This window comes from Schistocerca piceifrons, chromosome 2, assembly GCF_021461385.2.
Source record: "Schistocerca piceifrons isolate TAMUIC-IGC-003096 chromosome 2, iqSchPice1.1, whole genome shotgun sequence".
In the NCBI taxonomy this organism is placed as follows: domain Eukaryota; kingdom Metazoa; phylum Arthropoda; class Insecta; order Orthoptera; family Acrididae; genus Schistocerca; species Schistocerca piceifrons.
In genome coordinates this window covers 811955924-811974561 of record NC_060139.1, presented here as the reverse complement: position 1 = coordinate 811974561, position 18638 = coordinate 811955924, and the positions used below count along the sequence as shown (strand labels likewise).

General features: G+C 41.6%; 1 protein-coding gene across 1 annotated transcript in view; it reads left to right on the top strand.

Annotated features, from left to right (window-relative positions):
• The window catches only part of LOC124777310 (pickpocket protein 28-like), a 119142-nt gene that overhangs the window by 41761 nt on the left and 58743 nt on the right, over positions 1-18638 (top strand). The window contains exon 4 of the mRNA XM_047252664.1: positions 7134-7233. Within this exon, the coding sequence (XP_047108620.1) occupies positions 7134-7233 (100 nt within the window). The remainder of the gene's footprint in view (positions 1-7133; positions 7234-18638) is intronic.

Genomic DNA, 18638 nt, shown 5'->3' with positions numbered 1-18638 from the left:
ACGTTTCGAACGTCTTCCACGTTCGTGAGTGACGACGTTGCCGTAAGGTCTAAAAGCGGCCACCACAGCGTCCGACGGTACTTCAAACGGGAGTTCGAAATCCCGCAACGTTCGGAGGCCAAAACCAGCGTGATCAACCACTACAGTCGCTGTATGTCCGTCAGAGTATCGGAACTTGAGGTCATTAGTGTGGACTCGCACAACGTCGGCGTACAGCTCGTCATTCGCCAGCTTTATGTACGCAGTAGTACTACATCTACATCTACATCTACATCTACATTGATACTCCGCAAGCCACCCAACGGTGTGTGGCGGAGGGCACTTTACGTGCCACTGTCATTACCTCCCTTTCCTGTTCCAGTCGCGTATGGTTCGCGGGAAGAACGACTGTCTGAAAGCCTCCGTGCGCGCTCTAATCTCTCTAATTTTACATTCGTGATCTCCTCGGGAGGTATAAGTAGGGGGAAGCAATATATTCGATACCTCATCCAGGAACGCACCCTCTCGAAACCTGGCGAGCAAGTTACACCGCGATGCAGAGCGCCTCTCTTGCAGAGTCTGCCACTTGAGATTATTAAACATCTCCGTAACGCTATCACGGTTACCAAATAACCCTGTGACGAAACGCGCCGCTCTTCTTTGGATCTTCTCTATCTGTTCCGTCAACCCGACCTGGTACGGATCCCACACTGATGAGCAATACTCAAGTATAGGTCGAACGAGTGTTTTGTAAGCCACCTCCTTTGTTGATGGACTACATTTTCTAAGCACTCTCCCAATGAATCTCAACCTGGTACCCGCCTTACCAACAATTAATTTTATATGATCATTCCACTTCAAATCGTTCCGCACGCATACTCCCAGATATTTTACAGACGTAACTGCTACCAGTGTTTGTTCCGCTATCATATAATCATACAATAAAGGATCCTTCTTTCTATGTATTCGCAATACATTACATTTGTCTATGTTAAGGGTCAGCTGCCACTCCCTGCACCAAGTGCCTATCCGCTGCAGATCTTCCTGCATTTCGCTACAATTTTCTAATGCTGCAACTTCTCTGTATACTACAGCATCATCCGCGAAAAGCCGCATGGAACTTCCGACACTATCTACTAAGTCATTTACATATATTGTGAAAAGCAATGGTCCCATAACACTCCCCTGTGGCACGCCAGAGGTTACTTTAACGTCTGTAGACGTCTCTCCATTGATAACAACATGCTGTGTTCTGTTTGCTAAAAACTCTTCAATCCAGCCACACAGCTGGTCTGATATTCCGTAGGCTCTTACTTTGTTTATCAGGCGACAGTGCGGAACTGTATCGAACGCCTTCCGGAAGTCAAGAAAAATAGCATCTACCTGGGAGCCTGTATCTAATATTTTCTGGGTCTCATGAACAAATAAGGCGAGTTGGGTCTCACACGATCGCTGTTTCCGGAATCCATGTTGATTCCTACATAGTAGATTCTGGGTTTCCAGAAATGACATGATACGCGAGCAAAAAGCATGTTCTAAAATTCTACAAGAGATCGACGTAAGAGATATAGGTCTATAGTTTTGCGCATCTGCTCGACGACCCCTCTTGAAGACTGGGACTATTTGTGCTCTTTTCCAATCATTTGGAACCCTCCGTTCCTCTAGAGACTTGCGGTACACTGCTGTTAGAAGGGGGGCAAGTTCTTTCGCGTACTCTGTGTAGAATCGAATTGGTATCCCGTCAGGTCCAGTGGACTTTCCTCTATTGAGTGATTCCAGTTGCTTTTCTATTCCTTGGACACTTATTTCGATGTCAGCCATTTTTTCGTTTGTGCAAGGATTTAGAGAAGGAACTGCAGTGCGGTCTTCCTCTGTGAAACAGCTTTGGAAAAAGGTGTTTAGTATTTCAGCTTTACGCGTGTCATCCTCTGTTTCAATGCCATCATCATCTCGTAGTGTCTGCATATGCTGTTTCGAGCCACTTACTGATTTAACGTAAGACCAGAACTTCCTAGGATTTTCTGTCAAGTCGGTACATAGAATTTTAGTTTCGAATTAACTGAACGCTTCACGCATAGCCCTCCTTACGCTAACTTTGACATCGTTTAGCTTCTGTTTGTCTGAGAGGTTTTGGCTGCGTTTAAACTTGGAGTGGAGCTCTCTTTACCTTCGAAGTAGTTTCCTAACTTTGTTGTTGTACCACGGTGGGTTTTTCCCGTCCCTCACAGTTTTACTCGGCACGTACCTGTCTAAAACGCATTTTACGATTGCCTTGAACTTTTTCCATAAACACTCAACATTGTCAGTGTATTCCGAGAATGTCTTGTGGCGGGAGACGCATTTCATCCCAAATAAAACGTTCAACTTCATACGCCTTCTGTTGTTCGTGATCTAAGGGAAAATTTAATTTAATTGTGGCGTGGGGGTAAGAAAACGCCGTGATGGTCAGTGTAGTCGGACTCTGAAACAAGCCGCTACGCGGAAGTAAACAAACGCGCGCTCGTTCGCAAGCAGGACAACAGGCGAGTCGCAAACAAGGCGTGTGCGATACACCACAGCCAAAGGCCGACTGCCACTTAACCACAACGCCCCTGCTAGTTCAGTCTGCTCTATATTGCACTTCTTATACTAGGACCGCCCACTGTTTTTCACCGTTCAGCACACCTTCTTTTGTTTTCATGCTTGATCTGTGTTCAGTTTTTGACGGATCATCCACTGGGCCATGTTCCCACTGAATCTGACGGATGTGCGATGGGGAGTTTCCCTTGTCAGTTACACAATTCGCAAACATTTCTTAAACTTTTTCACACTTGCGCATGGATATCACTATACGCAGACAGATGGGGTACACGTGTTTTGCCACGGTGGGTAACGAGGTGACGACGGGAAAGACATGTGGCCACCCTCTACCACCAACTTCTCTAAATCCAGGATTACATACTGACGCCGCCAAGACTTAGGATACGAGTAGGAAAAAGAAGAAGACTAACAAATTTTTTCTGGCATAGAGAAGCTTGTTAAAGATGAAAATGCGGAGAAAGAAGCAACCATATATCATCACAGCCATGGGAAGGAGGTGCCAGAATAACGTGACAACAGTTCCATATATTTCGCTATATGAGATCCAGTATAATGAACACCTGTAGGTTACAATACAGTATGCTCATTGTAAGAAAAAAGCATGTCTACTGAAGGCCTTTCTAGAGAAATGATTTTTTTAGTCTGAACGAGATAAAAGCTAAAACACATCTTAAGGAAAATTTAATTTCATCTCTTTTTCTTTTCTGTCTCTTTGTTATCTCCCTCTAGACACTATTATTGATTTCAGTTCAAAAATGGTTCAAATGGCTCTGAGCACTATGGGACTCAACATCTTAGGTCTCAAGTCCCCTAGACCTTAGAACTACTTAAACCTAACTAACCTAAGGACATCACACACATCCATGCCCGAGGCAGGATTAGAACCTGCGACCGTAGCATTGATTTCAGTTCTGTCTCATTTTTGTTTCCTCTTCCTCCAATATTTACACGTCATTTTACTGTCTATTCCTTTGAAAAAGAAAATCACTTCACTCCTGTTTTATTTCTGTGTTGAAATCGTACTTCTGCCGCTTTCGTTCACCTATACCACTCCTTTTTCTTCCGTGTTGCTTATTTCTACGTCTTTTCAAACTAGTTCTTCGTGGGACTAAAATTTTATTTATAATTGTTGTTCCCAATATTACTAATATCCGTGATACGTGTTTTAATGTTAACCAACCGTCTGCACAGATGCATTCTGTATTCAGTATACAGGGTGGTCCATTGACGGTGACCGGGCCAAATATCTCACAAAATAAGCGTCAAACGAAAAAACCACAAAGACGAAACTTGTCTAGCTTGAAGGGGGAAAGCAGATGGCGCTATGGTTGGCCCGCTAGATGGCGCTGCCATAGGTAAAACGGATATCAATTGCGTTTTTTAAATAGGAACGCCCATTTTTTTATTACATATTCGTGTAGTACGTAAAGAAATATGAATGTTTTAGTTGGACGACTTTTTCGCTTTGTGATAGATGGCGCTGTCATAGTCACAAACATATGGCTCACAATTTTAGACGAACTGTTGGTAACAGATAGGTTTTTTAAATTAAAATACAGAACGTAGGTACGTTTGAACATTTTATTTCGGTTGTTCCAATGTGATACATGTACCTTCGTGAACTTATCATTTCTGAGAACGCATGCTGTTACAGTGTGATTACCTGTAAATACCACATTAATGCAATAAATGCTCAAAATGATGTCCGTCAACCTCAATGCATTTGGCAAGACGTGTAATGACATTCCTCTCAACAGCGAGTAGTTCGCCTTCCGTAATGTTCGTACATGCATTGACAATGCGCTGACGCATGTTGTCAGGCGTTGTCGATGGATCACGATAGCAAATATCCTTCAAATTTCCCCACAGAAAGAAATCCGGGGACGTCAGATCCGGTGAACGTGCGGGCCATGGTATGGTGCTTGGACGACCAATCCATCTGTCATGAAATATGCTACTCAATACCGCTTTAACCGCACGCGAGTAGTGTGCCGGACATCCATCATGTTGGGAGTACATCGCCATTCTGTCATGCAGTGAAACGCCTTGTAGTAACATCGGTAGAACATTACGTAGGAAATCAGTATACATTGCACCAATTAGATTGCCATCGATAAACTGGGGGCCAGTTATACTTCCTCGCATAATGCCGCACCATACATTAACCTGCCAAGGTCGCTGATGTTCCACTTGTCGCAGCCATCGTGGATTTTCCGTTGCCCAATAGTGCATATTATGCCGGTTTACGTTACCGCTGTTGGTGAATGACGCTTCGTCGCTAAATAGAACGTGTGCAAAAGATCTGTCATCGTCCCGTAATTTCTCTTGTGCCCAGTGGCAGAACTGTACACGACGTGCAAAGTCGTCGCCATGCAATTCCTGGTGCGTAGATATATGGTACGGGTGCAATCGATGTTGATGTAGCATTCTCAGCACCGACGTTTTAGAAATTCCCGATTCTCGACCAACTTGTCTCCTACTGATGTGCGGATTAGCCGCGACAGCAGCTAAAACACCTACTTGGGCATCATCATTTGTTGCTGGTCTTGGTTGACGTTTCACATGTGGCTGAACGCTTCCTGTTTCCTTAAATAACGTAACTATCCGGCGAACGGTCCGGACATTTGAGTGATGTCGTCCAGGATACCGAACAGCATACATAGCACACGCCAGTTGGGCATTTTGATCACAATAGCCATACATCAACACGATATCGGCCTTTTCCGCAGTTGGTAAACGGTCCATTTCAACACGGGTAATGTATCACGAAGCAAATACCGTCCGCACTGGCGGAATGTTACGTGATACCACGTAATTACACGTTTGTAACTATTACAGCGCCACCTATCACAAAGCGAAAAAAGTGGTCCAACTAAAACATGCATATTTCTTTACGTACTACACGAACATGCAATAAAAAATGTGGGTTCCTATTTAAAAAAACGCTGTTGATATCCGTTTGACCTATGGCAACGCCATCTAGCGGGCCAATCATAACGCCATCTGGTTTACCCCTTCAAGCAGGACGAGTTTCGTTCTTTGTAGTTTTTTCGTTTGACGCTTATTCCGTGAGATATTTGGCCCGGTCGCTATCAATGGACCATCCTGCATATTATAACTGCTTATTTTTACGTTTCTAGAGATGCAGCTCTTTATTGTAAACAATCTTAGTTATTCTGTATGCTCTTCCCATTTTATGGATCCTATAATCTGTTGTTGATGTTTCTCATTCTTTTCTTGAACTGTTGCTCCACGGTACCTTTTGCTCTTTTCTGTTTGCATAATATTTGTTTCTCAATATTTTAGCGCGCTTTCCACGCCCATGAAGAATTTAATTGTGTCTCTACAGATTCTTAAACCAACTGGACGAGTACTTGCTGTCTCTTTGAAGAGACTAATTATCTGTTTGTTGTACATGAAATCCGACGAAAACTTACTGGGATTTCTCCTATCACACTAGAGCACAATGTAGACGAATAGCTAAGAGAAGGCTTCATACATCATTATACCGATGCACTGTTCTGTAGAGTGATCTTGATCAACAACAGAGGCGCTAAAAAAAGGAAGTTAACTCGAAAATATTTTGCAAGAATATCACAGAGCTGAAACCAGCCTCCGTAGCGAAGGTAGCTAACGCACGCCTGTGCGGTGCCGCTCTGCTTGAAGATAAGCTGGTTTGAATCCTGGTGATGGAAGAAAATTTCACTGCCAGTATCAGGCCGGCAACACGAGAGCAGGTAGTTCTACATCACATGTCTTTGCGCACGTGTCCTGCATAAAACTCCAAAGTTCTCCGCCGTGCCGCATGAAATGAGGGCATGCGACACTGTTGATGGTGATCCGCCAATCGGATGGGGACGTTAACCTTGGCGGCTTCCTTAATCGAGAGAAATACGCTATGTGCCGGGACCGAGTTACACCTTCTTCCTCCTCTCATCGTCATCCTACAACAAAAACTTAACACTACACTATACGCTCTTCCCTTACTCTCATCTGCACTTCCTAAGAACATACGACACAACTCTCACATACCCCTAAGCAGAGACCAATGCGCGCGGAGGAAGAACAGACAAGTTCATCCCGTAGGATATAAAGTTTTTGTCTAGGTCGAAAATTTATACAGTGCGAAGACCGGTTTCGATTGCGTAACAATCATTTCAGATCTACAATAGATAGAAAAACTATTGTTCATAAAAAGTTCTACCTACTTACAATAAATACGGTATAAACAGCAGATAAAGTGACTGAGAACGTAACATAAAGTTATCCATACCGTGTGTACCTCGCGACATTTTGTACAATCAAATGCCGCGGGGAGTGGCCACGCGGTTTGAGGCGCCGTGTCACGGATTGCGCGGCCCCTCACGCCGGAGGTTCGAGTCCTCCCTCGGGCATGACTGTCTTTGTTGTTCTTAGCATAAGTTAGTCTAAGTAGTGTGTAAGTCCAGGGACGGAGGACCTCCGCAGTTTGGTCCCTTAGGAATTCACACACATTTCAACATTTTTGTACAATCAATTACTGAGTCATTAAACATAATATGTTAACTGTCGTACTGATTATCTCTTTTTTGTAGGCAGAGAATGTACTCGGACGTATCCCTGGTCTGCGATGCTCACGTGTACAACAAAGGAGACTTGTTCACCAACTACAGCACCGTCGAGTTTCTCAAAGAGGTACGTCCAGCTTATAACAGCAGACGTGACTCTCTTTGTCATCCCATGCTACTTGCTCGTTGTACAAAAATTAGTCATCCACATAAAAGAACAATGGTTGGTTTGGAGGAGTTGTAAAAGGTGGTGTATAATTGATACCGGCGGACATGTAACCCTTCAACAAGTAAAGCCATCGCAGTGAGGTGATTAGTATTTGCCAGGTTGTTTTATGGAATCGGTGGATTGGCGCAGTAAGGTGATCGAAATTAGTCATCCACATAAAAGAACAATGGTTGGTTTGGAGGAGTTGTAAAAGGTGGTGTATAATTGATACCGGCGGACATGTAACCCTTCAACAAGTAAAGCCATCGCAGTGAGGTGATTAGTATTTGCCAGGTTGTTTTATGGAATCGGTGGATTGGCGCAGTAAGGTGATCGAAATGGACACGTCACAGAATAGCAGAAACGAGCTACCGTGTTTGGACATACCCAAGATCACACCATGAAATGAAGATGGCCGATTTTTAGTTCTACCAATGCGAAATGTCCAACGTGACCACAAACAATGGTCTTCGTTGATCCATTATGGATCGTGGGACGACGGCTGGCATGTTCTTCTTGATGCAATAATTTACCAACAGCCGTATGTACTGTAGAAATTTATTTTATTTTATGAACTTCTACGTGCTACCAGTTTCGGCATTTCACTGATGCCACCTTCAGGCCCCACTCGTCATAGTCGTAAAACCGCTATACACGGAAGGAGCCATATAACTGGACCCGTGAATCGCCCGTCCTGCAACAGCTCTTGGTGGCCAGGCGACATGGACTGAGCACTTGATCCATTATGGATCGTGGGACGACGGCTGGCATGAACTCAGTTGCAGGACGATTGATTCACGGATCCAGTTATACGGCTCCTTCCGTGTATAGCGATTTTACGACTATGACGAGTGGGGCCTGAAGATGGCATCAATGTAATGCCGAAACTGGTAGCACATAGAAGTTCATAAAATAAAATAAATTTCTACAGTACATACGGCTGTTGGTAAATTATTGCATCAAGAAGACAAACAATGGTGTACGACTTGAAGCCTTGTAACATGGGAGAAGTTTACTTGCCGGCTCACATGTCTGCTCGCAAGCAGGCGCCGTTGACTGCTATGCTTCCTGGCCTACCTTTCCGATACATACAGCACTGCTTCAGGGCCTTATACTTTACAAATAATTGTACATTCTTACTTGTCAAAGTAGGTGGTCCGCATGTCATACATTTGGGACAATTCTACACTTGTCTAGCAGTGAGCAACAAATTCTTTCAAACACCCTTGGATCATCTCATAAATCCTGTCAGACTTGTAGAATTCGCTGCTCCAGTTCTTCAAACGTAGCGAAGGAAGTGCTGTACACTTTACTTTAGGGACGACCACAGACAGTAAAATACAGAGGACATAGCTAAGGTGTTTTGGAGGCCAACAGACAAATGCTCCTCAACCTATTCATCTTGAACCATAGTGGCGCTTTAGGGTCGTTTACGCTGCCACCTCACTGCACGCTGGCACGATCCGGCGACGATGAAAGAAGCCCACTGAGTCTTACCGGCCCATTTAACTTAAACCAGAGCTCCTCTCTGAGACCTTTGCCAGGCGATGATATTAACGTGGTTTGCCTCTCGCGCTGCGACCATCACCGTATATCCTGAAACTTGAGGTGAGGATGTAGCGTAAATGAAACACGGCTTCCGGGTAACTGTGAGGTAGAGTGTGCCAGCGGCGAGCAGCGAGAGGCTAACAGCGAGGCTGCGGCATAAACGGACCCACAGACGTCGTCTTACATCAGCAGAATAAAGCGCCTCTACCTCATCACACATGTACCACATTCCCCAATGTTGTAGTTCATGGCTGAAATTTGAACCCAGTTTGATGAGAAACTTTATATACACTATTTAAATCGTTGTAAGTAGGGTGGTATTCCATACTCAAATTGGTGGTGGCCATAACTACACATTCGCAGTTTTTGCACAAATGGCTAGTTAGCGTACTCGTTTTTAATGATATCACTTTAGCTACCAAGTAGTGTTTCGTTCCATGTGAGGCACATCCGTTGAACATCGTCGTGAACGATGCAGTGCTGTTATGTCCTGTTGTGAGCTTTGCATAAAAATTTATCTGTAGTTGAAAAAAACTGAATATTCGTTTTTCGAAAACATTCTCCGCGTATCACACGTGCTTTACATATCGTATTCAACTGTTGAGCAATACTCGTTGTTGGCCCTGTGTTGCGCTTAGGAACAGTGTCGTGAAACAAAAGTTTAATCCAAGGGAAACGATGAATTTCAAAGAATGAAAATAAATCTTATTAAATTCCAAAATAAACTAACAGTATACTCAGTGAAAACTATTTAACTGTAATACTCAGTGAAAACTATTTAACTGTAACTCAGTACTGAAGCACGTTATGAAAGTTGCGCCGCGTGGGATTAGCCGAGCGGTTTGAGGCGCTGCAGTCATGGACTGTGCGGCTGGTCCCGGCGGAGGTTCGAGTCCTCCCTCGGGCATGGGTGTGTGTGTTTGTCCTTAGGATAATTTAGGTTAAGTAGTGTGTAAGCTTAGGGACTGATGACCTTAGCAGTTAAGTCCCATAAGATTTCACACACATTTGAACATTTTTGAAAGTTGCGTAACATGAAGTGCACAGTTTGGCTTAAAAAATCTACGAAACAAAATACTCCTCAACACGGTTCAAAATAACTGTTTACTATTACCTACACTGTTCACTGTAAATTAATCTGCTTAATAAGCACATTTCCAGAAAATTCTGATTGTATGCTATTTGCTCAGAACACTGCAAAGTGAATCTGCCCTGAAATAAAAGCAACTTACCTGATGCACAGCATGCTGTTTTGTGTCTGCTGTGCTGACGTTCTCGGAAGCAAATTGAAATCAGCAGAAATCAGAAATCAGAAGAAAAATAATCTACTCACTACAAAATTAGTTTTTTGCTTTTCAGAAAAAGTCTGTGGCTTCGACTGGCGTAATATGCAGTTCAAACACGACAGAATATTCAAAACTTTACTAAGGATGATGGAAGAGGGTTTCACTTTAAAGAAAAACGCGTTCTTGAAAAACTGAACTCTGATTATTGTCAAAAAGATAGAACAACATACGAAGACTATAACAACTACAAAATTCTCTGATTGTTAAAAAGATTGCGGACATTTAAACTGATTGTGCTACTTGTGATGTAATCTAAACAAAGAGATTAAATTAACACTGACCATGAATATTTTTAGTTATTTAAGGGAGTAAGACTTCTTGCAATTAATAGCTCTGACAAACATACATTTCATTCTTGCATATGCATTGGCTACCTTGAAATATTCCTTCAAAAATCTTCTTCCTTAGTAGAATGAGTAACACATTTTTACAAACAAGTTTTCATATCCATAATAAAGTATTTCAGATAATTTTCCCCGAATTCACAAAAATTAAATCTCTTTCTCCGAAAACAAGTTTTAGCTATTAAGTCTCAAATAAGAATACCCGGGCACTGCACAACTGACCGGCGACCAGCTGCACCACAGATTACATTCAACAGAGTCGAGGATCGTATCCACTACTCAGGCAGGGACCTCATACAACTTTCTCCCAGTTAAGTTGAGTTATATACAGTGGCAGAACACAGATGAAAACCTTACATTATTCCCTGACCCCCAGAAAAAGTTTCATACAGACTGTCTTAGCTCTGGTGAGACAAGGAGAATGATTTTTCTTAATTACAAAAAAGTGAGTACAATAAACTACAATTATAAATAATATTAGAAGTGTTAGGACTTAAGATTACGAAAGGTACAAGAAAATACTCTGAGCTGTTTTTTACATGTGGAGATTGTCTTTGCACAGGAAGGGAGCTGACACACTATTTGTCGAGTTCTGTACATTGTAGATACATACTGTATCAGTTGTGACCCTTGAAGATTTGCTTTAATGTCTCATATCATTAATCCTGAGGCTACTATGGGAATACGCTTGAAGGTAAAATGTTGCATCACTTAGCACCAACAAAGATACTGTTCAATATCTCTTTTCATCATGCGTGTGGGTAAGAAGGGGAATGCAACTACCACCATACTGACACATTTCCTGAAGATTGATGAAGTTTCATCAGAGGCAGCCTCAGTAAGGCACTTGTTTGCCCATTGTAGACAACACTCTGAAGATTGGTAGTAAATGTAGAATCTAATTTGAGCAGACTCAAGGAAATAATTTACACTGACAGCTCGTGTGTCCATTTGAAGGCTCGTACGTATCTTCGCACTCAGTGCTACTATTTCCTTTAAGTGTGTGCAAAAATTAATTCAGCTCATAGTAACTTCATTGATTTTTTTTTACATGACAAAAATCGGAACTGGACATGCAGTATTGTCTCTCTAAGAAATGACCTATAAATAACTATGTGAAATAACCAAAATATATGAAGCTTTCATATATAGTAAAATACGACCTTATTCCTAGCGAGTACGTAAAATGGTACAAGTGTGTTGCATGAAAATGTAAGACGAAGCTTGCGTACAAAACACGAATATTTTTAGATTACAATAATCAGTGTGATAAAAAAAAACATGTATACACACAAATAATTGTGCAGTAGTCTGTGCAAGACACAAAAGTAAAGTTTAACGAGTGGAGCAACTGGAAAAACAGCAATATCTGTTGATTCATCGTGGATACAGGACAGTGGCTGGTCAAATATTTATCAAAGAGAAATCGCCAAAGAACCATATGTTTTCAGAATTTATTTTATGTAGAGACCAGTTTCGGCATCTCATTAATGCCATCTTCAGGCCCCAAGTCGTCAAGTCTTCAAAATAAACACTCTAAAAACGAATTCACGGAATCCAGATGTTGATGGCTCCAGTTAAGCAAGTATCGATATGTGTGATTGTCTACACATGGAGTGCACAGGCACCTGAAGAGGGCATTAATGAGATGCGGAAACTGGTCATTTAAATAAAATATTTTCTGAAAACATGAGGCTGTTTGGTGATTTTTCTTTGGTGAACATCAATATCTTCTTACTGTGACAAATGACGATAAATAATACTGTACGAGAAAATCTAGTGGGCAAAAATATCTGATTACGCAGAATTAACGATTAACATCTAAAACATAGGAACAGTGGTAATAAAAATACATGCATGAAAACTACGCACACAACGTAAGAACAAGAAGGTGTACAGATCACAAATAAAGGACAAAAAAAAATGTATGATAGTTCATGTATTGGGAAAGAAAATGAACTGAGTGCACTTCAGAGTCAAAGTCTCAGTCAGTATGTGTGATATTCCATGCTAGCATCATATACTACTCCAATATACTGACCAGCTTTCTAACTTCTGTATACGTACTTCATAAATTTATTATTTTGCTGAATTCTCATACTTTTTTAGTAATATCTTCTATTTCAGTTTACCTGCCCCAAATATCATATTCAATCTTGCTTCAAATATTTCGTTATCTCACCATCATAATCATATAATATAACCATTATTCATCCTGGGTACAAGCATTTAAATTTCCATATTGCAATCAACATCTTTCTGCAACCAAAGAATATGTGCAATTTTATTCCACCTTCCTGCTCACACATTTTACTACTTCCATTTCTATTTCATTTCAAAGTACACCTGCTATATTCTTTATTTACTGTCTTCCTGTACCCATTTTTCATCATTTTCTTATTAGTCATGACATTTACCTTATTTATAGCCTCTAACAGTAATCGCTTATCCTAAATGAACTCTCGTAAAACTATAGGCGCCACAATATACACATATTCACAACAATATTTCATAGACTAGCAATGTAGCCAAATTCATTGTTGTACCCAAATGAACATGACAAATGTTTCATCAGAAGAGCAATACAGCGAAGTATCTTATACTACATATATGCAGCAAAAATTGTTGTAAAACATTAAACAAAAAGAAGTACACATTCTTATGCTAAGACAGAACACACACAACACGTTTCATCATAAAAACAATGCAGCAAAAAAAGCAAAGTGTATTATCATAGCCGGCCGGAGTGGTCGAGCGGTTCTAGGAGCTACAGTCTGGAACCGCGCGATCTCTACGGTCGCAGGTTCGAGTCCTGCCTCGGTCATGAATGTGTGTGTTGTCCTTAGGTTAGTTAGGTTTAAGTAGTTCTAAGTTCTAGGGGACTGATGACCTCAGAAGTTAAGTCCCATAGTGCTCAGAGCCATTTTTGTATTATCATAAAAATGCAAGGTACCAGCGTCATCACAAAATCCCAATAATAAGTAAATGTTAAAAAGGTATGTTGGTGCACCAATAATCATGTATTGCAATAGTTCACTTAAGACACTAACCATGTTAAGCAATAGCTATATTATGCAAGAAAATTATATACATTTCACAAAATTACACTAATCCATGGCAAGATAATTAGTTAAGCGCTAAAAATGTGAAAAAGGGGGAAAAAGCATTACGAGTTGGTAGCATATGTTCATTAAAATACTCATTTTAGCACAAAAATACATCTGTATATCAATCAATAGCCTTCTCATTCATGTTTTCCATCTCCGCCTATTGTCATCATATAGTACCAAACAAAACTTTTCATTCAACAGTGCATGTCTCATATGTCTACAATATGCGCATAATTACCAAATTCGTTTCAACATATTGAATTTTATCATACTTGTCATAGTATGACCTGATGAAAAAAGGTGCGTAATTAGTTACAACAGAAAAAAGTACATATTTCAACAGGATAATGCTCTCGTATCACATATACTGCAAGTAAAAACAAAATTATCACAAAACATTATAAAGAACATAATATGTCAGAAATGTATGCCATACCAATAACGATTCAAGATAGTATTCAAGACGATCATACCTGAGCGAAATACAAAAGTCACTATTCCATAAATGGTTTGATATATATTACATGATGTAGTCCTTTACTTTTTTTATTACATATTGTTCATTGTAGCCATTTCTACTGCATTGTCATGTGCTATTTGACGAATTCTGTAATGTTCATTATATATCAAGAACAACCTATGACTTAGATGCTTATTTTTCTGTGATACAGGATGAGATTTCACAAGTACTTCCTGACCAATGTATAGTTTTTTGGCATTTAGCTTAGCACATTGTGAGTTCTTCCTTCGCTCTGTAACTTCCTTGATGTTAGGTTAGTTATCGCTGACTCTGTTGCCTCCTTCTGATGTAGCCTGCGTGAGTCAGGAAATGGTAGAAGCTCTCTAATCAAGGATGTAGCCACGATTTTGTCAAAGGGACAGTCCAATCTGTTAAAGAGGATCTTATAAAGGCCCATGTTTTTCATTTTATGCTGAAAACACATATATTTATTTATTAATTTTGTGTACATAATTTGCTTTTTGGATATATCAAGAAAATGTATCGATAAAACGGCGGAAAAATTATCGACGTAGCTGCCTATAAAAATATCGGCTGTACATTGTAAGTATACTGGCAGTTTTAGGCCTGTATATTTAAGTATTGATTTATTATTAGATATTCTGTGAATCAACAAGCTAGCAACCTGCCCATCCACCTTAGAGCAAGAATTGAAAGGAAAACGATGCACGTTCGCGCTTGCCGATGGCCACTTTGCTAACAATGCACACTGCATGTAAGTGGCACAATAAAACGTATCTGATGGGTCCATCGTTCGGTCTCGTCACATATCGGATTTGTCAGGAGCACTTCATGTCGACTTCACTGTTTTTTCGTTTCTTTAAAAGCCAGCTACCTAGCAGTTGTAGTATCAGAACTACATGGTGTAGCTAAAAGCTTCAGTTTCTGTTGGTAGCGCCGAGCGCCGATTACGTCAGCATTTCCCGTCACACGTCTTCGCCCACCGCAACGACGAATTTAGATTTTTGTTCATCATTTTCAGCAGCTGCTTTTGAAGAAATGTCGATGTCCAGCAGAAGTAGCCGACTGGTTGCCTTGAAAATATATTGTAACACAACTGGTGTGCTGTCTCTTCACATCGGAAGTCTTATTATTCTTTACCCCCCTCCCAGTGCAGCCGGAGTTCCTCTGTGTGCCGCCTATACTTCCTTCACACAGTCAAAGAGAAAGACTGGACGTGACGAACGCTTAAAAGGTAGTAAGACTCCCCTCTCACCATGAAAGTAAAATTATGTCCTACTACAATTTCAAAAGGACAACTTCATATATTTTCCGAAAATTGTGAAAAAAACGTAACGTAAAATAGAAATATCGGTATTGTCGGCACTCGATATTGTCGTTTCGATGTCGATATATCGGTAGAAATATTAGCGCCGTTATACAGGGTGATTATAATTAAAATTAAACTTTCTGACCACTGGCCAGAATGACGCCAAATTGCAACGGAATATTTTCGGAGAAGGGGGTAAACGTATGGCAGAAGAAAAATAAATAGCTATAAAATGTAACAACAGATGGCGCTGTAAGCATCGTAATTTAATTGTGGTTGATCAGAAATGACCAATGAATTATACAACACTGCCTAAGGTGTACGTTTGACGTTACACAAACTGTACTACTCAGTGTATATGGGTGTACTGGTGTGATATTGTTAATTACGTAAGCCTATCCATCACAAAAAGGTCATATCACATCGAATGGGAAAAATCGGTTTTTAATTGTCCTGTGCCCAAAATCGGCATAAAAAGCATCAATCACATCGGTTTTTAATTGTTCCTAGGCCAAAAACCGAGTAAAAGCATCTATATAAATCAAATCGGATTATTAATTTCCGTGGGACTATCGCAAACCATGTTTAATATGCTGTTCACCGTTTTCTACAACAAGTTGAAATCGAGAAACAACATGTTCCACAACTGATCGAAGTGTTTCCGAGGACATGATCAGAATCTGTTGTGGAATGCGTGCCTTCAATGCAGCTAAGTTTGCAGTCGGAACACTGAACACATCTTTCAGATAGCCCCACGGCCAGAAGTCACAAGGATTAAGATCAGCTGATCGGGACAGCCAGGCTGTAGGGAAATGGCGGCTGATAATTCTAGCATTTCCGAAATGGCGTTTCAGCAGCTGCTTAACTGGATTTGCAATGTGTGGAGATGCGCCATCTTGCATAAAAAAGATATCCACGCTGTTGGAGAGCTGGAATGACACGGTTGCATAAAAGACTTACAGCGCATACCAGTGACTGTACAGGAGACAGGACCGGAAGCACTTGTCTCTTAGAAAAAATATGGCCCAATGGTAAATGACGCCGTAAACCCGCACCACACAGTGGCCTTTTCAGGATGAAGTGATGTTGGTTGATTTTCGTATGGATTTTCCGTTGCCCATGTTCGACAATTCTGTATACTGACATATCCTGTTAGACGGAAGTGGGCTTCGTCTGTCTACCAAATTTTCCATGGCCAGTCATTGTCTACTACCATACGAGCAAGAAATTCTAAAGCAAAGGTCTCTCTTGCTGGCAGGTCAACAGGAAGCAACTCGTGCACATGGGTAATTTTGAATGGATAGCGAAGGAGGATGTTTTGTAGGATTTTACGCACCGTGGTCAAGGTATGTCCAATGGTCGGGCAATTCTCCGTGCGCTACACGTTTGCACACCACTACTCGTCTCCTCCTGAACTGCTGTGTGAACTGATGTCGAACCAATTCGTCTCCTCCCTTGCAAATTTTCCTCTGCAAACTTATGGTTGCTTGACTTGCTAGAAACTTATTACAATTTATTGAACAATTTGTATGTAAATGGTTGTAAACCGAATTTAAACTGTTCTGTGGGATGACTATAACAAAATCGTAACTGCTATGTACGTACTTGCATGTGTTCACTGCCGTCTTGGAATGCTATATTGACACAATGGCACAACTGCATCAAGCTCTGGAAACAAAGTTAAATTACGAAGTTGAACTGTCTTAATCTAGCAAGAGGTAATAGTACTTCTTCGAGAAAACAAAGTTTCCTTACTTGATTTTTACAGTAACGAAAATATTCTATTGCAAGTAATAGTCTGTCTCTCCTGTAATTCTTAAATGCTCTTCACTGGTGGTGACTGATTGCTGGTGAAAAATTTTACCTCTCGAAGTGTTTTCATTAACTGAGTTTATAATTGTCATTATGGATCTGTAGCGTCTTGGCCGGCCGGTGTGGCCGTGCGGTTCTAGGCGCTTCAGTCTGGAACCGCGTGACCGCTACGGTCGCAGGTTCGAATCCTGCCTCGGGCATGGATGTGTGTGATGTCCTTAAGTTAGTTAGGTTTATGTAGTTCTAAGTTCTAGGGGACTGATGACCACAGATGTTAAGTCCCATAGTGCTCAGAGCCATTTGAACCATTTGTAGCGTCTTGTGCTTGCGACTGTGTATCTGATGCTTTTGCTGCAGTGAGAACTAACTAAGTTTCATAAAACGCACTGCCAATGTTCCCTTGTCTCCGCTCGTCACGAGGAACGTCTCTGGTTGCCTGCTCTGCTGCCATTAGCCACCTGTCAATAAGGCTATGATGCGTTTCCTAATGATAAAAATTACACTACTGGCCATTAAAATTGCTACACCACAAAGATGACGTGCTACAGGTGCGAAATTTAACCGACAGGAAGAAGATGCTGTGATATGCAAATGATTAGCGATTCAGAGCATTCAGACAAGGTTAGCGCCGGTGGCGACACCTACAACGTGCTGACATGAGGAAAGTTTCCAACCGATTTCTCGTATACAAACAGCAGTTGACCGGGGTTGCCTGGTGAAACGTTGTTGTAATGCCTCGTGTAAGGAGGAGAAATGCGTACCATCACGTTTTCGACTTTGATAAAGGTCAGATTGTAGCCTATGGCGATTGCGGTTTATCGTATCGCGACATTGCTGCTCACGTTGCTCGAGATCCAATGACTGTTAGCAGAATATGGAATTGGTGGGTTCAGGAGGGTAATACGGAATGCCGTGCTGGATACCAACGGCCTCATATCACTAGCAGTCGAGATGACAGGCATCTTATTCGCTTGGCTGTAACGGATCGTGCAGCCACGCCTCAATCCCTGAGACAACAGATGGGGATGTTTGCAAGACAACAACCATCTGCACGAACAGTTCGACGACGTTTGCAGCAGCATGGACTATCAGCTCGGAGACCATGGCTGCGGTTACCCTTGACACTGCATCTCAGACAGGAGCGTCTGCGATGGTGTACTCAACGACGAACCCGGGTGCACGAATGGCAAAACGTAATTTTTTCGGATGAATCCAGGTTCTGTTTACAGCATCATGACGGTCGCATCCGTGTTTGCCGACATCGCGGGGAACGCACATTGGAAGCGTGTATTTGTCATCGCCATACTGGCGTATCACCCGGCGTGATGGTATGGGGTGCCATTGGTTACACGTCTCGGTCACCTCTTGTTCGCA